The sequence below is a fragment of the Euleptes europaea genome, chromosome 1 (assembly GCF_029931775.1).
Source record: "Euleptes europaea isolate rEulEur1 chromosome 1, rEulEur1.hap1, whole genome shotgun sequence".
Classification (NCBI taxonomy): Eukaryota; Metazoa; Chordata; class Lepidosauria; order Squamata; family Sphaerodactylidae; genus Euleptes; species Euleptes europaea.
The window spans coordinates 133,153,535-133,177,843 of record NC_079312.1 but is presented as its reverse complement, the minus strand read 5'-3'; the positions used below and the strand labels follow the sequence as shown (position 1 = coordinate 133,177,843).

The following is a 24,309-nucleotide window of genomic DNA, read 5'->3' as shown; positions in this document are numbered from 1 at the left end:
TTCTGCAGTGCCCAGATGCCTATTGAGGACCAGATGAGATATGATAGATACTGTGGATCTCTTAAGCTGTGTGCAGCCCTAATTTGGATCAGGGCCACACAGGAATGAAAGCAGGGGTTTACTTTTTCCACTTGTGCATACTTTCATAAAACCAGCCCTATTGCTAGCCCTTTAATAGGAAAAATGTCTCTTTTCTTTAAAATATTGCAACAGTGCAGAACCCCCCCCCACACATTTCAGTTGGAAAAGCCAAATGATCTAAAAGAGTTAAGCCCCTTCTCCCCCTTTCTACATGACTCTGGTTGAAATAGGGGTTTTGTGCAGCTGTAATTTGACTTTGAAATTCACTAGGAAGAGCCAATCACAGATCACATCTGTTTTTGAGCCTGATATCTACTTTTTCATTAACATTGCTTCACCTCTTGTAATATTTGTTAGAGAATCATCTGCATTTGTTGGGTATGTATATTGTACTCTATGGTATCCATTTAAAACCCTTTCTTGCTGTTTTATTTGAAGGTGTTGAAAACTCTTGATAGTACCTGGTCAACTATGCAGTTTGAACATGAGCCCCACCATAGAACTGGAACCATGTTACTCAAGTCTGATGAAATACTAGTAGAAACTCTGGAAGAAAATCAAGTGCAGCTTCAGACTCTGATGACTTCTAAGTATTTAGCACACTTCCTTCAGGAAGTCTCTAGTTGGCAGCAGAAATTATCTACTGCTGACTCCGTGATAAGCATCTGGTTTGAAGTTCAGAGAACCTGGAGCCACCTGGAAAGTATCTTCATTGGCTCAGAAGACATTCGGAATCAGCTTCCTGAGGACTCTAAACGCTTTGATTCTATTGATAAGGATTTCAAGGTGAGCAAATCCTTCTCTTCCTTACTTCTCATGTAAAGAAATGCTTATAGTCAAAAGGACTGACGAATTTTCTCTCTTACAGGAATTAATGGCTGATGCAGTAAAAACTCCGAATGTGGTTGAAGCAACAAATAAACCAGGTCTCTATGATAAGCTAGAAGCTTTGCAGAAAAAGTAAGAAATATGTCATTTTTAGCCTAATTTTGCCAAAACACAAGTTTAAAGTATATCTAGTGAGATACTTCATGAGCTGATGGAGCAAATCATAAGAGTCCATAAGAAATGTAGGAAAGCATTTCTCTTTTAGTTTATTAATGCAGATCTTTTAACTCCAAATTTAGCTTGGGGGAACATCATTGTAAAAACCTTGCTGTAATGATGTGTGAGTGTGGTATTTCTAAAATGGCAGTCGTGTCATGATACAGATATCAGTAGGGTTGAAAGCTCCAGACTGGGAAATTCCTTGGGATTTGGGATTGTAGCCTGGGGAGTATGAGTTTTGGAGAGAAGAGGGGCCTCAACAGAGTATAATGCCAGGGAGTTCACCCTTCCAAGCAGCCATTTTCTCCAGGAGAACTAACCTATGTAGTCTAGAGATCAGTTATAATTCCAGGAGATCTCCAGACCACACCCTAGTTGGCAACCCTCGAGATCATTCAGAACTGAAGGGGAGCAGAGCAGGTACCTTGGCTATTCTTGTCAATGCAGTGTAGTGAAATCTGGATGTGGCAAATGACTGAGCTGTTTTCAGGGATCCAGTGTCAAGTGACTACTGAAGCAGTCACCTTGACTGCCTAGATTATTAGTCTCAAATATGGTGCTTGTGGGTGCCATGGTGTTCACAAACACCTTTCCTGGCACCCGCCAAGTGTTTTTAGAAAGTGGGCCAGAACTTTTACCCAGCAAGGCTTCTGACTGGCCATTGGAGATTCAGTTGGCTGCTCAAGTTTTTAAACACATTGCTTTGGCAGCAGCTGCCACCAAAGCACAAACATCTTCACTGTGTGATTGAAGGTAAGATGCAGCAGCCATTTTGTGGCTGGCTGCACCTCCTGCAGCAGCCATTTTGTGACAGCCATTTGTGACTGCGCCCACCACACTGTCAATTCCATAGGTACCTGAAGGCAAAACAGATTGGGACCCCCCCAGCCTAGATTTTGACAGCTTTGAAGGACATTCTGTCAGAATAGGACTTCTTTGTATGTAGGCCAGAAGATACTTTTTATATGCCAGGGAGCAATTAATGTGTAGATACTTTTAATAGTTCAACTAGGTCTGTAGCTTTAATTAGAATAATTGCTGAGCACTCAGCCAAGACAGTGAGGCAGCATTGCAATGTGTGAAATGTTACCCAAACTGCTCTTTGATTGGGGAAATTAGCATGAGCAGTGGCACTAATTTATTTATATAGTGGAATCACCCAGTGTATACCAGAGTGGTTTTTGATAACTCTCAGAATAACGACAGACCAAGGATTTCCAGATTAAAAGTATTTATGTATATTCATTCATTCAGTGTTGCAAATACATACATACAAGGAACTAAGAATAAAAGGAGGTAAGGCTAGAGACATTTGAGGAGGTTGTTGATTAGGTGATACATTACTGATCTAAGAGTGAAGATGTCCAAAATCCATGGCATAAAGATGCAAAAATGAAATATAGCAGGGGATAGGCGAGGGATGTATCGGAGCCTTGAGCCAGCCAAGTCACCGTAAAGGAGGGTGGATGGAGCTCCGCAAAACTCAACACACACGGCACAAGATTTAGCAAAGAAGGACAAGAAGCTAACTGCTCTGTCGGGGAGGGCAAAATATATACCCTTCTCTGGGGGAGGGGAAGGTTGAGACTTCCCAGATGGCTCCTATCTAAAACAATAGGGATCAAAGACTTTGGATCCATAGATCAAGCAAAGTGACAATTTGTAAACTAAGCTGGCACCAATGATATGCACATCTCCGGGATGGCTCGACCTGGTCTTCTCATGTCAGGATGGTAAATCTTCTATGCTCCAGGAGATACGGAATGCAGATTGCAGCAGATGTTGTTTTCACATGATACGAGGGGGGGGGCGAAGATGCAGGAGGAGAAGGCGACGTGATGCTCTCGCTTTGCTGTTATGGCGTCCCTTTGGATCAGAAGACAATCAGGATCGTGGCTTCCCTTTTGCTGGTTCTGCAGGGGCGACCCGGTCTCTTGTCTTGGACAGCTTGGCTTGCATGAAGCGAGGGCCTGCCAAAGCAGCTAGCTTTGCTACTCAGGCAGTATAGTGAGTCTCTGGTGTGGTTGCCATGACCAGGGCTGGAGGTCAGGCAGTGCATATTGTAACAGAAAGTAGCTCATACAAAAAGGCTTTGTTTGAGTGCTAGATTTTGTCACTGTCCTTGATGTGACTTTTGAGGCACTTTGCAGTGTAATTCTTGTCAAAGTTATTCCAATCTAAGACCATTGAATTCAAGGATGGCAGGTTCTTCTCTTCTCTGATCCTCATATGAAGAGACACTTGTAGTAATGGACTTAGACTGAAGTTATTCTGCATAGGATTGCACTATTAGCAGAGCAGTGTGAAAGATCCTTTGCTTGTTGTTTTGGTACCCTTATTCATATCATGGAGATAGTTCACACCTTTGGATGAGATTCATCTTGCGTGGTATAATGAAGTGATGAGAAATCAAGGAATGTACTTGCATATCTGAACTATCTCTGTAAGAAAGCCTTCTGTTTGAGCTGACCTCAAGTGATACAAAAGTTCTCCCTGGTGGTGGTTAATCTGTGACAGCTCATTCATTCATGCAAGTCATCTCTCTTCATGCCACAACTAATGAGTGATGAACATGCTCAAGATCTCTGAAATTTTGTTTACCATGCACCATATTTTTCCATTAAGCCCTTGGCTTAACCCAATAACCCAAAAATTCAACAGAGACAAAGCCCAAAGCTTCAGGTACAGAATCATGCCCTTGTTTATATTCAGCTCTTATTACCATTGTCTCTCCCTCCCCACCTCTCTGTGTTGTCTCCATGACGGTGAAAGATTGTAAGCTGCTTTTGACAGGGAGCTGGCATTTTTGCTTATGTTATGCTGTAGAGCACCATGTATATAGATAGTGATGAATAAATAATAATATTACGCATAAAGAGAAAACACAGCAATGCTTTCATTTGCCGTTTTCCTTGCCTGTTAGCTTAGCACTTTGTGAAAAGGCTTTGGCTGAATACCTGGAAACAAAGAGGCTGGCTTTCCCAAGATTTTACTTTGTATCCTCTGCTGACCTTCTGGATATTTTGTCCAATGGAAATGACCCTGTTGAGGTAAAATATGCACGGGTGGAGTGCCTTGGCATTCTTCTGCTTTTTCTTTTTGGGTTTTAAATCTGTAAATTCCAGTCTTCTTTTTTAAAATCATTCTATAGAGTAAGTGACCCAACTCATTATAAAGTTGGTCATATGTTGAATTCCAATAATTATAAGACTGGAAGAGATCCTCTCTAAACAGAGTATTCCCCCTTCAGAACCCATATCCTTCAAGCTTTCCACATGGTCTTCTTTTTTAAAACATTGATATAGTTTCATTGCCCTGACTTGGATAGTCCCGGGCTAGCCAGATCATGTCAGATCTCAGAAGCTAAGCAGGGTCAGCCCTGGTTAGTATTTGGATGGGCAACCTCCAAGGAACATCAGAATCATGACAAGGAGGTAGAATTATGATGTGGGGGCAATGGCAAACCACCTCCGAATGTCTCTTGCCTTGAAAATCCTATGGGGTTGCCATAAGTCATCTGTGACTTGACGGCACAAAAATAATAATTTCATTGTCCTCCTCATTTCCATTTGTATATCCCTACACTTGGTGCGCTAATCTTACCCTCCTGTTATTAAAGGTATCTCGTCATCTGTCCAAGCTATTTGATAGCATGGCCAAGCTGAAATTCAAATTAGATGCAAATGAGAAGCCCCTAAAGATTGGCTTGGGAATGTACAGCAAAGAAGATGAGTATGTTGATTTTGACAAGGACTGTGACTGTTCTGGACAGGTTGGTTGATCTAATTAATGGTCTTGCCTGATTACTAAGGAAAAGGATGAGTGGATTGCTTGCAGCATTGTTTGAAGTGACTGCACTGAGAGCACATTTCTGCGTGGTTGAGCACACGGCACTAGCTCTGGAAATGGATGTGCCTGTTGTGGTCTCTGTCACCTTGAGGGGCAAGACTAGCCACTGTCTTGCCCTCCCTTTTACTGTCGATGCCACCGTCTTGGGTAAAATCTAGCCGCTCTCTCTCTTGTGGATCACCTGAGGTCAGTGCCACTGGATGACAAGGCAGGTGGGTGAGGCAGGTGGGTGAGGACTTGGGCAGACTCTCTCTAATTAAACAAATATCTCTACAAGGTTCATGGTATTACAAGAACAGATCTAGGTGCACTAAGCAAAATAAAGAAATGGACAGTTACTAACTAGGTACGTACAATCCATGGTATAGCTGATCTTTGTTAGCTGCATGTTGCCCCCCTCTCCGGTGAATCTGCAACCATCTTAGCACTATTCCCCTTTGTCATCCTTCATGGCAAAACACACAGGAGAGACAGCTCCCCTAACAAATGCCATACTCCAACAACCACCACCAAAGACAATGGAACAACTCCCGTTTTCAGACCCCTGCCCCACATGTGCTCCGGGGCCCTTAGCCAATCTGGGTGTCAGGTCCTGGGCTCAAGCCCACGAGAACCTGGACCCTCCAATCAAGAGGTGTTAACACATCAAAGGCTAGCATATTTGGCCCTGTTTAGTTGAAAGGCGGCTCTCTTTCTGGAAAAATCTGTTCTATCATACTTGCTGTCCTTCCCTGCCTGCAAACTGAAGCCAAACTATGGCAGTGAGACAGCACCACATTTTGACCACTAGACAAGCAGGGATTGATCTCCCTTATGGCATCAACTCTACAGAAGGCTAGCTAGTTCTTCTCAGTGACCCAGCCTTGAACTTACAACACATCCTGTGCTGCTGTAATAACTAAAAATAAGTTGGGTACAGTAAGGGAGATATGGGATATGTTGTACAATAAAGGACAGTTATAGCCTTCCTGTTCTAAACAGGGCAGAAATTAGCTTTCTGATGGACCATTTTTATGTGACCCTTCTTTCATGGTAAGCCAACCATTGCAGTTCCTGTTGCAGCTGGAAAAACCTGAGTTTCCCTAAAGTGTCTGATGTTATCTCCCACCTCTAGAGTTGCCAGGTCCCTCTTTGCCACTGGCGGGAGGTTTTTGGGGCAGAGTCTGAGGAGTGTGGGGTTTGGGGAGGGGAGGGACTTCAATGCCATAGAGTCCAATTGCCAAAGCTGCCATTTTCTCCAGGTGAACTGATCTCTATCGGCTGGAGATCAGTTGTAATAGCAGGAGATCTCCAACTAGTACCTGGAGGTTGGCAACCCTACCCACCTCCTCGGTTCTTCCTTCCCTCCTGGACTTTGACCACACATCCCTCTTAGTCTTTTGGCTAGAAAATTCAGTCCAGGCTTGTCCCTATCTCATGCAATCCATGTGAACTCGATGCTGTATAATTTTTGCCTTTCAAAATGCAGATTCCCCACCCCCCGGTTACCTGAGGTTGGCAACGGGCTTAGGGGAAAAAACCTGACCACTGAGATCTGGGGTGATTTCTTTGGCTGTTCATATACCAGGGGAAGGTAAAACACAGTGAAGAGTGCCACCACACAGTCTAAGGAAATTTCCTTTTCCACACAATAAAATGCAATATATTTGCCAGAGCAGGACTAATTAAAAGATGATAACTGAATTCCACTCAACAAATTAGTAACAGGTGAATATACATTACATGAAAAAAACCTGAAAATGTCCTTAGAACTAGGTGTTGATAGGTATGTGTGAGAAGAAAGTATCACAATCTGTAACACTAACCTGGGAAGTTTTGCACATAGGTAGAAGTTTGGTTAAACCGAGTGCTAGACAGAATGCAGAGCACCTTACGCAAAGAAATTTCAGAAGCAGTTGTGACTTATGAGGAAAAACCAAGAGAACAGTGGATCTTTGATTACCCAGCACAGGTAAACAATGATCTACAGAGTCAAAATGCAAATATTATTTACAGAAAAAAACAGAATGTAATGTGTTAGATCTGTTGCTTGTTGTTGTTGGGTTGTTTGACTTTAACGGTTTTAAAATGTGATTTTACTATGTATGCTTAAATTTGTTGACCACCTTGATGGTCCTTTTGTGGGCAGAAAGGTGGGATATACATTTTGTAAAATAAATAAATAAATAGATCTGGTAATGAGCAAAAGTAGCCAGAAGACACAGAGCCAGGGCTACTCAGCATTTGGGCAGGTTTAAGCCTAAAAGTCGAATTATCCCATTCTGGCTGGAGCTGTACATTTGAGGCTAAGAGGCAAGCAGCATTTCAGGATACTTCTGGCATCTCCCAAGGCTTCCTGTTATCGTAGAACAATTTGGCTGTTGTTACAGATTGCTTTAACATGTACCCAAATCTGGTGGACAACTGAGGTTGGAATTGCATTTTCAAGACTGGAAGAAGGCTATGAGAATGCAATTAAGGATTACAATAAAAAACAGGTATGCTGCAAACCCTTTTAATTTTGCTTTTCTGCAAATCACTCTGTACAGTTGGTCTGTGAGGTAGCAAACTTTTCATAACTGCAGTATATAAATTCTGTTTTCATAGCACATTGCACAATCTGATTTGAGCTCAAGTCACTGATTGCTACCTCCTAATAATCTCATTTCATTTTTCTGAAAAAACAACCCTCTGATACAGGGGTGTCAAACATATGGCCCATGGGCTGGATCCGGCCCCTTGAGAGCTCTTATCTGGTCCACAAGCCAGCCAAGGCAGCCACCCCCACTCTCGATATGGGCTGGCGAGCCCACTGTGGGCTTGCCAGTCAAAGCAGTCACACACCCCTCTCCTGATCTGGACTGACGAGGCATGGCCTAGCCCGGCCAAGTTACATTTATGTCATATCCAGCCCTCATAACAAATGAGTTCGACGTCCCTGCTCTAATATTCATGGCTTGCAGAGATCAGAAAACTCTTCCATTCCATGTTTTCATTTTAGATTAACCAATTAAACACATTGATCACACTCCTTATTGGGAGCTTAACCCCAGGAGACAGAATGAAGATCATGACGATCTGTACCATTGATGTCCATGCCAGAGATGTCATTGCCAAAATGATTTCAGCAAAGGTATAGTTTCTATTCTGAAGTATTTTAAAATGGATTTAAAATAGGTTTTGTGGTTGTTTTTAATTTGGTATTGTCTATTTTTATCGAAGGGGGGAAGGCAGCATGGTCTAGCCTGATCTCATCAGTTTTTGGAAGCTAAGCAGGGTTGGTACTCAAGAGGCCTCCAAGGAAGATTCTGCAGAGGAAGGCAATGGCAAACCACCTCTGCTTCTCACTTGCCTTGAAAGCCCCTTGCTGGGGTCACCATAAGTCAGTTGCGACTTGACGGCACTTTACCCATACACATTTTTATCAAATTTGTATCTGTTGTTTATCAAGTTAGCCACCTTGAATGCAGGAACAGCAGGGGATAAACTCCTTAATAAATTGCTGATCGAATAGAATAAATAAAACATGTGCTTTGAAAGCTGTGTAAAAGCTATATTGCTTTATGGCACCATGTAAGCACACATTTTCTTACAAAAATCTCAAGCTGATTCCGAATGGCCAGGTGACATGTCCATTTATTTGTGCTTCAAGCATCTTTTTACTATGGGAGCTCTAGAGAAGGAAAACTAAGGATTAAACCCTGTATCCTTTCCAAAGAACAAAATTTACACATAATCCTATCAAAAGCCAAACAAAAGGCAATGGCTGCTTTATTGGATGACTTGGGGAAGCAAAGCCTTTGTACATAGGCCACTTGGTCTATGCCGATGCGTGGAAAATGTAACGGAAGCATTGTCAAAGGCACAGAGGGTGACATTGCCCCATGGTAATAGAGGTCCTCAATATTTAATAAGCTTACGAGGAGGATAGAAAGGGGAAAAGGAGCAGCCAATGTGAACATATATTTCAATGGCTCTGTGTTTGGGTGGCAGGTGGAGAGCTCCCAAGCCTTTACATGGCAGTCCCAACTTAGACATCGCTGGGATGACGAAAAGGGGCACTGCTATGCCAACATCTGTGATGCTCAGCTCCAGTATTCCTATGAGTACCTTGGCAACACTCCACGGCTAGTGATCACGCCACTCACTGACAGGTATGAGCTGTTTGCCTTTGTTAACTCACACTTTGGTCCCATATAAATAGCAAACCAAAGAGCAGATTAAGTGCAGTCTCTTAGGGCAGATGACAGTGTGCCAAATTTCTTTTCTTTTTTGCAGATGCTACATCACTCTGACACAGTCCCTCCACTTGATCATGGGAGGAGCCCCTGCAGGCCCTGCTGGCACAGGAAAGACTGAGACGACCAAAGACCTGGGCAGGGCAGTTGGGATCATGGTGTATGTTTTCAATTGCTCTGAGCAAATGGACTACAAGGTAAAGATCCAGCCAGTGAAAGTAATAATGAGTCAGATCTGCACCCTTGATTCTGCCAAAGACCCTCCCATAATGTCTATGCAAGGGGCATGTCAAGAAGGAAGATAGAACAGTGAAACTTAGTGTTGCCAACCTCCAGGTGAGACCTGGCGTTCTCCTGAAATTATAACTGATCTACAGACTACAGAGATCAGTTCCCCTAGAGGAAATAGCAGCTTCAGAGGGTGGACTGTAAGGCATCATGTTCCTGCTGAGCTTCCTCCTTTCCCCAATCTTCCCTCATCACGCACTACTTAGGGGTGCCAGCGAGAGTCTGAGAGAGCCGGGACATGGGGGCGCCATTAGGCAATGATCAACGTTGCTGGCAGGTCATGGTTACTTCCAGGGAAAACCTGGACATGACATCACATTCCTCTAGGAATCACCAGAAACTCTATGGTAAAGGAGTCTATGGCAATCCTGGCATCACCTCTAAATCTCCAGGAATTTACCTAGCCAACGTGAAACCCTTTATTCCTCTTAAAGTATGTGAAGGCTTATCCAATACACTGGCCCTCCCCCTCAGTGGAAGTGGTCCCCTTTGCCAAGCTACACATGTCCTTACCTGTTTATGACCAGGGCAGGGCCCTGCCATTGATCTAGCAGCCAGTGGGAAAATAAGAGACAGATTTGGTCTCGCCTCTTCTTGCTGTCTTTAAATGAATATCAAAGTCAGCGCTCAACCCATTTCCTTCAGAAGGCCATTTTCTTCATAAGAAAAGATGGTAGGAAATCACAGGTCTCCAAACCTAAGACCAAATCAGTTCAAAGTAGAGGGTTGCATAGTTCAGTAATGAAATTGGCACAGCTTGCTAGTTCCAGAACATTTGGGAGCCTTGTAAAATATTCTTTAAAGCACACATTCTGCTCTAATGCTCTTTGCATATTAGCAACTGTGCCATGAACTAGAGTTTTCCTTCTGCACTCTGGGATCCATATTAACCACAAATGGACTGGAGGTAGGGCTGTCAAGCCCCTGGCCTAGATAGGAAATCGCATGTCCTGAATTCCCATTCAGAGCAGCAGTGGGAGGGGGATTAAAAATTAAAATAAATTAAAAATTAATAAAAACCCACCAGCATCAACCACACAATGACATCACTTTGGGGGATACCATTGAGTTTCCAGTGAGTCCTAGACCTACCACCATCACTTTCAGCTGTTCCTGGGAAGTGACATCATTGTGCTGGCAATGCTGCTCCTCCACACCATGTCGTCCCTCTTGCTGGTTGCCAGGCAACCCAACTGGAGGAGCTGACTTTGCCACACAATCACGGGTCTCCTTTACTTGAGATATCAAGAGAAGGCCCTCTTTGATTGCCATCTAGAAAATTCCCCACTGCAGTTGTAGGAACAGGGAAAGATTGTAGTGGAGAAAGGGCATGCATAGGAACCATCACAGATATAATTTGCTTAACAAGAGCAAGGAGGCAGGACTGTCCTGGTATTTTTCTGTAAGATGAAGCAAGAAAGTCACATGGAACATTTCAGGGGATGCACCCTAGGGCTGCTGCTTTTCCTATTGGGGACACTTGTATGTACTGATGTTGTGTATGTAGGTTTCCCCCAAAAGGCAAATAGCAGCTCCCTGGTACCATTTCAGGTTAGGGTAGGATTGCCATGCCTGGCAACTTGCAGGATGGTGGTGGTGAATTATAACTGTGAGTTCCATGTTTGATTTATCAGGCTCCAGAGTAATGTGTAAGTAGGCCCTTTGAGCTCAATGTATTATCTCAGACTTCCAGTACCTTTTCCTTCCTAACCAGATATTATGTTAGGTCTGCAGGTCCGAAGCATGCATGTTTGTTTTTCCTAATCCTCAGATAGGACCATCATTCTTGTTATTCTAATTGCCCCCAGCACTAAAAGTGAACGTTGTTCTTCATCTTTAACTGCATTTGTTTTCACAGCAGGGTCACTCACTGCAACCAGCTGTGCAAACCATTGCACAGACGGCATCTGCAACTGAGTTGCCTCCAGTCATTTCTATTCTCTCACAGTAGTGGAGGAGAAAACCCTTCATCTTCTGTTCTAGCTGGTAGAAAATAGCTCATTTAAGAGGCAGCTCTCTCTAGTGTGCTGAAGTATGCTGTGTTCATGATCACATTGATGAAATCTTTGCCTTTCATTCTGTTCTTTGACATCAGAGCATATTTTGTTACTGTGAACTCTTGGTGTTTCCCTGGCATCTCCAGGGTCAGGTAGTAGGTGCTCTAAAAGACCTTTGGCTGAGACCTTGGAGAACTGCTGCCAGTCAGAGTAGACAATACTGACCTCGATAGACCAATGGTCTTACTCAGTAATAAACCAAGGCAGCTTTATATTTTCAATTCTTGCTGCCTCCACCTCTGGTACTTATGGAGGAATTATGGTTGGGAAACCCAGAGGTAACTCTGAGATATTTAAACACACCAGCAGCATTTTAAAACTTTTATTAGAAGACTGCATTCAAAACAGAAAAAGAAAATGAATGTCAAAGGTTGTTAATAACTTGTATAAAAGAAAGACATTTCAAAAGTGATGGAAAGCCTGCATAAATGCCTAAGGCAAAATGGCTTGGGGCTTGCCCAAAAGTCAGGGCAAGGTGATGGGGAGCTCAGTGCAGATGAACAGAAGCTGAGAACAGCTGGTAGGGTTTCCAGGCTTCCCACTAAGGTGGGAGGCCTCCTGCTGGCATCCCTCAGTGCTTGTCATAACTCCAAGAAACTGGGAGAATTTTTTTAGTGCCGCCATCATGCACAGTGTGATGTCACTTCCAGGGGAAACCCATAAGTGGCATCCTAGAACAACGTGACATCACTTCTGGGTTTTCCAGGAAGTTATGTCATGGCACACATGATGCGGTGTGCGCCCCCACATCCCCACCCCTCAAGCTCCTGCCAGTTGCCAGGAACAGCCAAGCAACAGTTGCTGGCTCGGGATTTACTCAAATTCTGCAAGAGTAAAAAGTGATGAAGCTTGGCAAAAAGGAGAACATAGGGCAATTGGTTGAAAAGGGGCAAGCAGCAAAAGCAACAGAATTTCCCTAGCATGAGGAAACTGAATTCATTTTCTTAGCCTACTCGTATGCTTGTTGATAAGTCCCTTGGATCCAGCCAGCATGGCTTGCTCTTCTCCTTCACAAGGGAGCATTTAATTAGCAGCAACCACCCCATCAAACTATTCCAGAAGATGCACGCCTGAAGTTCCTGGGTGGTGTATTTTATAGACTTTTGCAAAATATCTATCTGTTTCACATGATTGGGGCACATTTCCACACCAGGATTAGCAAGGTCCACTCATGGGACTGCAATTTTACCTGGAATGGTGAACATATGTATGATTAGACTGACCATCACACCTCTCCATTCTCCTGCCTTCTCAAATTCTTTTCTAAAGTATTTGTGTCATTTCCAAAGATAACCATGTATGCAGCGATACAGTTGCAATATACTCAGTTTTTCCTGGAGTGTTACACTTAAGCACTGCACCTTATCCTAGGACTATGCATGTCCATAGATCATAATGCGCAGCACACAGCTCCACACTTTTCTCACTAGACAACATTAATTATCCCTTTGCTAAAACATGCAAAAAATGTCCTAGAAAATAATATGATGTGCATTCTTTACAACAGTTCCTTTCTATTCCATCCCCCCCCCCCCAATCAATTTCCATTTTATAGTATGTCTTTCTGTAGCTGGTATTTTAAGCTCCCGGGGAAAGCAGGGTATAAATTATTGTGATATCTGGTTATTATAGCAGAGTTTGCCCAGTCACAGAAGCATGATTTTGAGTGCAGTAAATAAATCTCCCATGAAGTATAAGGTGAAAAGTAAAACATTTATTCAAGTAGATTCTGTTCACATTGAGGTTACAGTCAAAAGGAGAGAGAGAAGCCTAATCTAAAGAGTACTTTTCCTATCACAAATGGCCAGCCAATCCGACATCATGTGTATGGAAGTATGAGGCATTGTTTCTACAAGAGAGACCTGTAGATATGTATGTCCCCATGAAAAGCCATGTGGAGAGTGGGAAGAACAAAGGACACACAGAGATAGGATGGGTCAGAGGGCAGATCCCAGGTTAAGACAAAGAGAAGGACATCCCAAGGAGATAACACTTATACACACTTAGAGTAATGTAGCCCCCCCCCCTCAATGTCCAGGAGTTGCCCACTCCAACATAAATGGAGTATATTACTCCACTGGCTTACTAAGATTACTCTAAACATTACTTTTCCCTTTTACTCCATAGTCCTGTGGAAATATCTACAAAGGATTGTCCCAGACAGGTGCATGGGGATGTTTTGATGAATTCAATCGGATTTCAGTGGAAGTCTTGTCAGTAATTGCAGTACAGGTAAAGAGTCTCCATATTTGCGGGTTCACAATGCTTCACATTCTATTATTTCTTCTGTGTCTCGATTAGTGTAGTTCTCTTGGTCTCTGTTCTGAAGAGAGTGTGCAACAGCCTTGTGTTGGTGCCAGGGTCTCTTCTGTTCTGAGCTCACTCTTTTCCCTGCTGCAGAACATAAATGCTGTGGGTAGTCCAAGGAAAGTCAATTTCATATCTATTCTCTAATATTCTAGGTGCTCCTGTGGCCTGTCTAAGCTGCTCTGCACCAACAAAATCTTAATGGTTCTAGTAAGAACAAGAGTGGCCCAATTTTCTGAAAGTAAACATTATAGACAAGGAAGTGGTGTTTCCGAGGGATTCACAATGCCACCTTCGTGCTGCTATTGAATGCCTTTTGTTGCTATTGAATGCCTTTTGTTGCTATTGAATGCTGTTTGTTAATCCTTTAATAAACCACTGATCAAAGCTTATCTGTGCTGATTTCATGATTCCCAGCCAACCAGGATTGTAGTATGAAGATGATGATATCACAACAGCATAGTGATGCCACACAGACATTCAGAGGAAAAGCAGGAACATTGCCCTCACTCTGCATTGGGTTTGTGGCAGCACCGTGCAGGCAAGCAGATTTTGCTGTGTCACCATTACAAAGCCAATTCAAAGTGAAGGAATATTTTTCTGTCCTCCTTCTAAATAGCAAATACTTTTGATTCTTTTCATACTCTATCTGCAAAATGCTTCCATTGAATGTATTATTTGTATCTTTCTCTCAAGAGTATAATTTTTGATGTTGACCAAACCAGTGGGTTGCATTCTGCCTGGTAGAGGGTCTTCTTTTGTGCCTGGTAGAGGGTCTTCCACAATAGTATATGTTTCTTCTCTGAAAATAGAGGTAGACAAAATCTGATAGGAGCCCTACATCTTTAGTTGGAGGGCCGATCCCTGACATTCCAGGTTAGGACTAACTTTAAGATATGTTGGGATATTTGAATTGCTAGATCACATTCTACTCTATATATTATCAATCTATGTAACAGATTAAATAAAAATATATTCTTTATATGTTTACATTTAAATACTCTGGATTTTGTTATCTTTTTGCAAACCTCATGTAGGACTTTTGATCGTTTTTTAGGTTAAATGTGTTCAAGATGCAATTCGAGCCAAAAAGAAGACATTCAACTTCCTTGGGGAAATGATCTCTCTTATACCAACTGTTGGAATGTTTATTACTATGAATCCTGGATATGCAGGTCGTACTGAGCTGCCTGAAAATCTTAAAGCCTTGTTCAGGTATGCAGGAATTATTCTGAAGAAATAAATTTATAACAGACGATCAAAAGAATACATGAGCTTCCATGCCAGAAAAGAGTAGGGTTTTTTGCTTTTTTTGTTTGTTTGTTTTGGTTCAGAAAGAAGACCAGTAATAGGAGATAGCAGCAAGTAAAGCAAATCATGAATGGTTTTATGAAAGGGTGATGAAGAAAGGAGCCTTAAGAATTCTGGAGGAATACAGTTTCAGAGGATCGCCGTGTTGGTCTGCAGTAGAACAGCTAGATTCAAGTCCAGGAGCACTTTAGAGACCAACAAGATTTCTGGGCATGAGCTTTCAGGAGTCAAGAGTATCTTATGATGGGAGCTTTGACTGTCTAAAGCCCATGCCCCCAAAATCTTGTTGGTCTCTAGGGTGTTATTGGATTTGAATCTAGCTGGAAGAAAATGTGTCCCCTGAGGGCACTTGGCAAATGAAGCAAAGTGTTTATGACGAGGTAGACCATCTAAGTTTAAAAATGAGAGCTGGGGTGCTTGGTGTTAAATGATAAGATAGATATAGTGGGCATTTTAGAAAGCTGAAAACAATGTAAGTAGGCTATTATCATCCCTGTATATAAACAATATAGGAAAGACTATTTAGGGTTGGGGTGGTTATCTGTATCAGAGGAGGCACAGAGTCCAATACATTAGAATTAATATTTCTTAATTTTCAAAGATTCTACCAATAGAATTGCTATGGGTGGAATATTGGGCCCAAAAGATCACATTATCACCTACCTGGCCAAAAGTTGGAGGGTGATCTTGAAGAGAGCATGTTTATAAGCATGTCAGGCATCTCTTGGCCACTGTGTGAAAGAGGATGCTACAATCTCCTGTTCTTAGTGAACCTTTTTTATATAGTATAGTGAACAAAGAGTTGGGATGCTTTCAGACTAAGAAACTGAGTTTGGACTGCCGGCATAAGAGCTATCCAAGATTATGTGGTGTGTAAAAACAAGACATGGCCAAGTGTAAATGGGAACTGAATTTGTTTTGAGGCTTTAGAACAGTTAAAATTAATTAAAATTGGCATTTGGAGCGAACATTCATTACAACATAAACTAAAGACTGACTGCTGTCTCTCTGGCTCCATCATAACACAAGCTATGTAACTTTTTTTTCTTTTTTTTAGGCCTTGTGCAATGGTAGTTCCTGATTTCGAACTGATCTGTGAAATCATGCTTGTGGCTGAAGGTTTCCTTGATGCCAGGCTTCTAGCCAGGAAGTTTATTACTCTCTATACACTGTGTAAAGAGCTGCTTTCAAAGCAGGTAATTTAACATTGTCCCACAGGCCTGTCTGCTAAGAACATTTTAGAGCAATCAAGAGTTTTGTAGGCATGGAGTTCAGATAGCCATTTCAGCAACGTAGCCACGCTGTGTTCTTTCTCCTAGCCTCCCTGCTAACAGAAGCTCAGCAGGACTGTACAGATTTAGAATATTAGAATAAAAGGCCCTGCTGCTGCCTCTTTTCCCTCACTATACATTTTTTGCTTTATGTAAGGTCCTTTTACTGCCGTGCTAAGATGATTCCATCTGTCTCACAGGATCACTACGACTGGGGGTTGAGGGCTATCAAGTCTGTGCTGGTGGTGGCTGGTTCGCTGAAGAGAGGAGACCCAGGCCGAGCTGAAGATCAGGTCCTCATGAGAGCTTTACGAGACTTCAACATTCCCAAGATTGTGACAGATGATTTACCTGTGTTCATGGGACTCATTGGAGACCTTTTCCCCGCACTAGACGTACCTAGGAAGCGTGACCTAAACTTTGAAAAGGTGAAACTGATGCCGTTGGTTGGAATGAAGTGGTTGGGAATAGCATGCTGATTCCTAGCTATGTAATTGGAGTTCTGGAGTTCAGGCCTCTGTTTTCTCTGCACCCTGACTGAGGGGAAATTTGGTGTCAGGGAACCCTTTGAACAAAGAGACTGTGAGAAAGTTTTTCAGGCTTTTGCAGGAGGAAACAAGGGTCCCTGTCCAAGTAGTAACATCTTAAGCTCTTAGGCAGAGCATAGTTTCAGTGGTGCCTTGCCAATAAGGTTGCCAACTTCCAGGTACTTGCTGGAGATCTCTTGCTATTACAACTGATCTCCAGCCGATAGAGATCAGTTCACCTGGAGAAAATGGCCGCTTTGGCAATTGGACTCTATGGCATTGAAGTCCCTCCTCTCCCCAAACCCCGCCCTCCTCAGGCTCTACCCCAAAAACCTCCTGCTGGTGGCAAAGAGGGACCTGGCAACCCTACTTGCCAGCCATGGGACTGAGGGACAACTCTCCTAATCAGAATACTGCACCTGTGTGGCCTTATTTAGGGATGAGATTTAACACCTTTTTTCTTTTCAGATTATCAAGCAGTCCATTGTTGATCTCAAGCTACAACCAGAGGAGAGTTTTGTTCTGAAGGTGGTACAGCTTGAGGAGTTACTCCAAGTCCGACACTCCGTATTTGTGATTGGAAATGCAGGTAGCGGCAAATCCCAGGTAGGAGTTTTGTACCAACAGTAATTTAGAGGTTCCTTGGTTAGGAATAGTAATTAAGGGCTTATGACTTCTTACTTTTTCTTTTCTTTTCTGCTTAGATTTGTTTTAACAGAATTTGGCAGCCCCAACACGAAGTCTCCAGAAACATCTTTAATTAGAAAATACTGATGTGTATCCAACCATCTGTAGACTTCACTAAGCAAGAATTTCTTGTTGCCCCCTCCCACTGCAGCTCACTGAGCCTCTGTAATTGTATTTCCAGGGGCTCAGGGATCTCAAGAACAGTACAAGGAGCAAAGTGGAGTCTTCATTGGGAGGAGAAATCTCCAGAAATTGCTACCCCTTTTTCATAGGCTTAGTTGCTACTAAGTTTTCAGAACTGTTCCGCTGGATAGAGCACATGCTGTTACGTACAAGACCCCTGAATCCACCACCTGCTGGAGGAGCCTCAATTAGGGCTACCCCCAATCGGTCAAACAAGCTGCAGATTCGAGCAATCTCTTGAGTTGAGAGAGATGGAGGCAGCACTTCCTCTGCCCCAGTCCAAGCATTACTCTCCTTAATCCTTCATTGCTTCTGTCCCCACTTTCCATCATAACCAATGACCAACATATATCCCATTCCTAATGAACAGTTGTCAGGCTGTAGCTTTTATGATAAGGTGAATAGCTCTTTTGAAGTTGTATGACAGGAGTGGGACTTCATATCTCTGACATATCTTGTAAAGGGTTTGGCAGCTCTTTGTTGCATAAGCTGAGAGGAATATTGATTTGGTTGTAAGCATAGTCTCATCATCTTGGAACCAACTTTGCTGCCTTAAGTGGAGGAAGATATCCTTCCCATCAGCTAGTGACATGTAGCCAAGGTGATCAAAGGATTCCATATCATGTCATGCTAGAAGTCAAAATAAATGTTTAGGGATGGAGCATGTAAGATCTTTCCTTCATATTATATGTTTTCCTTAGAGCAGGGGTCTTATCTGACCCTCATTTGCTACGAGGGTCAGATATGACATAAATGTCATTTGGTCGGGCCGGGCCATGCCACTCCAGCCTAGATCAGGATGGGGGGTCTGCCTCAGCTGGCTCGTGGGCCGGATAAGAGCTCTCAAGGGGCCAGATCCAGCCCCCAAACCATATGTTTGACACCACTACAAGAAGTACTATGTGAGTTATGGGATACAGCATTTAGAGAAAACATTTCCATCCTAGTCACTGTGTTTATCTTGTCAGGTGCTGAAATCCCTAAATAAAACGTACCAAAATATGAAAAGAAAGCCTGTAGCCATTGATCTTGATCCGAAAGCTGTAACCTGCGACGAGCTCTTTGGCATCATTAACCCAGCTACCAGAGAATGGAAAGATGGTAGGGAAAAAAATGTGATGGCTGTTTCCAGGGAACATAGTGGAAACATATTTAGCTCGAGTGGAAACATATTTAGCAGTTTCATTTGTATAAGATCTAGAGAAACACTTAGTACTTCCCTCTATATATATTATAGTTCCTAGAAACCGGTCACAGAGCATCTTGTGCAAGCAGAAACACAAGTGGGGATACAATGTGTATGATAATGCAAATGGCTGCTGTGGTCTTTTTCTTGCGTTGTATTTGCACGACAGCTCTAGCACAAGCAGCAATATTATGTTGGATCGAACCTATGGTCCAGAAACTGTGATGGTGGAGCCCTGGTTAAAATTTAAAAAATGAAATTATTATTCCTTCATGTATTTTCTTGAACAGTTAAATTGCACGTTTTTCTTCCAGGAAATAATACCATGATGACACATAATCGATATTTTATGGTACAATGAAATCTCAGCAAAAATAGCGACATCTATAAAATTGTTTTTCCAGCCTTGCAAATTTTTATATCTGAATTTGAATGTATTTTAGTATATGGCAAAGGCAGGAGCTGGAATTAACTGAGATTTTGAATTTTTCCATTGTTATCCAGGATTCCAAAGTTTTAAAAAGTTTAAAAAGTTGACATCTGAAAGTATATGTTGTAGATTGCTCTTGATTTCCCTCTCCCTTCCCCAAGCAACTTCTGCAGGGAAATACCTAAAGAAAAGATCATTTCCTTAACATAGTCCTATTCTCAAATCTTTTAAAAACTGGTTTAACATAAAACAATTGGTTCTTGTAGGTTATCTGGGCTGTGTGACCGTGGTCTTGGTATTTTCTTTCCTGACGTTTCGCCAGCAGCTGTGGCAGACATCTTCAGAGGAGTAACACTGAAGGACAGTGTGACCTGTCCTTCATTGTTACTCCTCTGAAGATGCCTGCCACAGCTGCTGGCGAAACGTCAGGAAAGAAAATACCAAGACCACGGTCACACAGCCCGGATAACCTACAAGAACCAATGAACTCTGACCGTGAAAGCCTTCGACAATAAAACAATTGGTTAGCAAAAGAAAGCAGCAATTCCTCTGTAGTCACCGGCTTCAATTAGGCCTTGATGCTTCCTTTAACTATGAGAAGTTCTGATCTTTCCAAGGGTAAAACACATTCTAATTCAAACTACATTATAAGACCCACATGGATTTGGATTAATCTCAGCTGGGGCTGTCTGTGCACTCAGCATTAATTCTAGGTGAGCCAGTCTCAGGAATGGCTATTTTAGCAGAGTATCCCCCTACTGTGTTGCAATTCTGAATCTTTTTTTTTAACCAGGGCTGTGTCCACACAGGGCTGTACTGTGTTATCACTGTACTAAATCAGTTTGCCACTGTATTAGCTTGTCTATGCAGGAACATCCAGTTGCAAATTATTGCTGTAGTGAATAGTAGTACAATATTCCATGGTCTGTGGATAAAACCCTGATCTGTTTCTAGTCGCACTCCCCTCTACCCAAAATGTAGCAAAACTAAGAAGTTAATATGCTAACAAAAAAAATCCAGAGTAACTCTCTGTGTTGGACAGGTTTGTTTTCAACAATCATGCGTGATCTGGCTAATATAAGTCATCGTGGACCCAAATGGATTGTTCTGGATGGAGATATAGATCCAATGTGGATTGAGTCTTTAAATACTGTGATGGATGACAACAAGGTCAGTCTAGCAAACTAGATAGTCTGTCTTTGTTACTGTTGGCTACTTCTGGAAAATGAGGAAGCTCCATTGCTTTTGTGTGCCTCCCTGCTAGGTCCTCACTTTAGCGAGCAATGAGCGAATCCCGCTAAATCCCACCATGAGGCTGGTGTTTGAGATCAGCCACCTAAGAACAGCAACACCTGCCACTGTGTCCAGAGCAGGAATCCTGTACATTAACCCTGCTGATCTTGGTTGGAATCCGTAAGTTCTTGTCCTTTTCAACTGCATTGTCAAGAAAAGCATATTTTCCTTTATGGCATAAAGAGGATACGCTCTTCCTTGTTCTCCTACTATGGATAGATGCACACCTAGATTTTGTCAAGCCTGGAGAGTGTCTGTTTTTAGTGAAATTAACAGAAGGAAACTGTTCTGCCAGCAATCGCTATTATATTCATCAAAAACGTTGCTGGTTGTGGACCGTAATAAATACTTTGAAAGTATATTCATCACAGTCATGTGAGCTGGAATATGGAAAGACAGTGATTTATTGATCAAATATTATTAATCAGTTGCAGAACAGCTTCCCTATGCAAACAGCTTTGCCAAGCTTATCTTAGTAGCTATTATTCCATAAGCTCATTTATGGCACTAATTGTAGAATGTTAAAAAAAGCTGAAAACGAATGTGCTGCGAAAAAGGCAGAACACAAGGGGCTTTGTCTGGAAAGGTTAAAAAAATCCGTTAGCAGCCAGCAGACAAAACGGTTGTACAAAATGGTTGTGTCTGAAATGACACCAAAACCCATTAGCCACCAATTGCTAAAATGGATTATAAGGGCAGTTTGAAAGGGTCCTTAAGCTTCTAGTCCTTACTGTGTATCAGTGCAATCCTAAGCAGAGTCACACCTTTCTAAACCCACTGAGTTCACTTGCAGGGAAAAAACACAGCACTGTCTGAAATGGCTAGATGTCAGAGTTCAGCACCTCGTTGCATTTCAGCAATATTAAACTCCACTCCAGATGTTGCAGAGAGTTTTAAAGTTTTATTAAGAAAGCAAACGGGTCAGTACATCTATACAAACTTAAGGTCAGAATACAGGTTGGGGGAATATTGGTCACCTTTATAGGGAACATATAATATAATTGATTACATCACTGGTAGGACATGAAAGGGTGAGGAGCAGCAGAGTTGTTTAGAATATGAAAGGATACAAGGTGACAACAGGGAAGTGTTTGCCAGCGATTGCCCACCATTAAACCTCCTGGTGAAATTGACAAGTAAATGACCAGGCGATCTTTGGGCTCCCAGGCATTGTTCCGTGGCGCCAGAGATCTCACAGTGGATCTCTATTGAAACGCTAATGCCTGGCGAGCAAAGGAATGAGAACGGGGGGTGGGAAGGAGACACGGAGCCTACTTATCCGGGGCTCGACTGGACGCCCTCGCTGACACTCCGCCTCCCCAAAGACCCCTCCCTGGGGTCTCTTGGTTTGGCGGGGTAGTGCCGATGGAACTCCGCTACCAGGGTGGGGGCTTTGACATGCACGGTGGACACCCACTCATCATGGCTAGAGTTCAGGTGTTTCCAATGGACGAGATATTCCAGCTGGCCCCTCCGCACCCGAGAATCTAATACCTTGGAGATCTCAAAGTGCTGTTCTCCCTGTACCATAATTGGGGTCGCAGCTGCGGGTTCAGGGTGCCATTCAGGTGCCGGGATGAAGGGTTTTAACAGACTGACATGAAATACCGGGTGCACCCCCTGTAAGGTTTTTGGCAGTTCCAACTCCACTGTAACTTCATTGATAACCCGGGAGATTGGGAAAAGCCCCACAAATTTTTGACTCAACTTTTTGCACAGACGTAAAGACCTGAGATTCTTGGTGGAGAGGTACACCTTCCCTCCAACCTTTAATTCCCATTGGGGCGCCCTGTGTTTGTCTGCCTGTGCCTTGTACCTCTCCTTCGCCTGCTCCAAATTTTTTACAAGCCAGGGCCAGGTGTTCCTCACTGTGTTGGCCCACACTGATACCTCAGGGGGGTCGCCGCCCGGCAGGAGGGGTATGGCCCCCAAGGGCCTGAAGTCCATCCCGTAGACCGCTTTGAACGGGCTTATACCAGTAGCAGAGTGTACCGAGTTATTGTAGGCATATTCCGCCAATGGCAGCAAGTCAACCCAATTGTCCTGGTGGTAATTTACAAAACAACGCATGTAACATTCAATCACCACATTAACCCTTTCGGTCTGCCCATCTGTCTGGGTGATAAGCTGAAGACAAACCCTGTTGCACACCCACAAGTCCTAAAAATGCTTTCCAAAACTTTGATACGAAAACGGACCCCCTGTCGCTCACGACCTTCCTTGGAAAGCCGTGCAATCTGAAGATCTGGTGCACAAATAATCGAGCCAGTTTGTGTGCAGAGGGCATCCCCTCGCATGGAACAAGATGAACCTGTTTTGAGAAGAGGTCTGTGATCACCCAAAGAACCGTCTTTCCCTGGCTAGATGGGAGGTCTGTTATGAAATCCATCCCGATCACCCGCCAGGGTGCCTCGGGAGTCTCTAGGGGCTTTAACAATCCAGGGGATTTTCCCATCAAGCGCTTACTCGTTGCACACACAGGACAAGATTTAATGAACACATCGATGTCCTGGCGCATCCCTGGCCACCAGAACTGTCTTCTTGCTAGGTGCAAAGTTTTCACGAACCCGAAATGCCCCCTTGTTTTGGAACTGTGGCTCCATTCCAACACCTCCCGCCGGAGCTCCAAGGGGACGTAGTGTTTATCCGTGTGGGTACCATTTCCATCCGTTACCTGGGATGGGAGAGATTTGTCCCCCTGCTCCCGCTGAAGAGCCACCCCCACCTTTTCCCAACGGCCTCTGGGAGGTTCTCCGGGACTGCCAAGGATGGGGGAGTAGAGGCAGCCAACTCTTGAGAGGAGAGTGGAACCGGCTCCTCCGCCCGGTCCCCCCACTCTCACTGAGAGGACTCCCTCCCCTCCTCTGTGACCGCGCCCGGAAAATCCCCCGGGACCGCCGGGGAAGGGGGGGCAGGTGCTGCCGTCACCGGAGAGGAGCCTGGGACTGACTCTCTTGCCGTTGCACGGGTTTGGGCTCGGGTTAGAACCCTGGCGCTACTCCCCTCCGGTGACAAGCCCAGGTGTTCCCGGGTAAAAAGGGACCCCACCGGTCGTTCGACTCTACATTCATATTGCGGCATCCGGGACAGTCCGTCGGCCAGGCAGTTATCCTTCCTGGGCATATGTTTAATGTTAAAACGGAACTTGGAGAAAAAGTCTGCCCAGCGCAGCTGCTTAGCCGATAGTTCCCGCTGACCCAATATAGCCTCAAGATTCCGGTGGTCCGTCCAGACTTCAAAAGGTTCAGCCTCCAGGAACTGCCGCCAGACCGTAAGGGCGTGCTTAATAGCCATGGCTTCCTTCGCCCCAATCGGCCAGTTTAGCTTCGAGCCGGAGAATTTCCTTGAAAAAAAGGCACAGAGTCTAAGTACCCCTTGGTCATCTCTCTGAAGGAGCGCACCTCCCATCGCCTTCTCTGGATGTCTACTTGAAGTGTGAACGGCTTTGAACAATCTGGGTGAGCCAGGACGGGCTCAGAGGTAAAGCGCCTCTTCAGAGCCTCAAATGCTGCCTGACACTGGTCAGTCCAAGGCACTTGGTATTGTGCAAAAGTAGCCTCCTGCCCCTTTCCCTT

General features: G+C 43.7%; 1 protein-coding gene across 1 annotated transcript in view; it reads left to right on the top strand.

Moving 5' to 3' along the window:
- Window positions 1-24,309, top strand: part of DNAH17 (dynein axonemal heavy chain 17) — a 176,662-nt gene that overhangs the window by 75,250 nt on the left and 77,103 nt on the right. Inside the window, exons 29-45 of the mRNA XM_056848614.1 lie at window positions 520-867; window positions 950-1,041; window positions 4,052-4,178; window positions 4,748-4,900; window positions 6,803-6,928; window positions 7,347-7,454; window positions 7,958-8,089; window positions 8,950-9,110; window positions 9,235-9,391; window positions 13,667-13,771; window positions 14,904-15,061; window positions 16,215-16,353; window positions 16,629-16,856; window positions 17,424-17,561; window positions 18,794-18,926; window positions 20,484-20,611; window positions 20,706-20,854. Of these exons, the coding sequence (XP_056704592.1) occupies window positions 520-867; window positions 950-1,041; window positions 4,052-4,178; window positions 4,748-4,900; window positions 6,803-6,928; window positions 7,347-7,454; window positions 7,958-8,089; window positions 8,950-9,110; window positions 9,235-9,391; window positions 13,667-13,771; window positions 14,904-15,061; window positions 16,215-16,353; window positions 16,629-16,856; window positions 17,424-17,561; window positions 18,794-18,926; window positions 20,484-20,611; window positions 20,706-20,854 (2,582 nt within the window). The remainder of the gene's footprint in view (window positions 1-519; window positions 868-949; window positions 1,042-4,051; window positions 4,179-4,747; window positions 4,901-6,802; window positions 6,929-7,346; window positions 7,455-7,957; window positions 8,090-8,949; window positions 9,111-9,234; window positions 9,392-13,666; window positions 13,772-14,903; window positions 15,062-16,214; window positions 16,354-16,628; window positions 16,857-17,423; window positions 17,562-18,793; window positions 18,927-20,483; window positions 20,612-20,705; window positions 20,855-24,309) is intronic.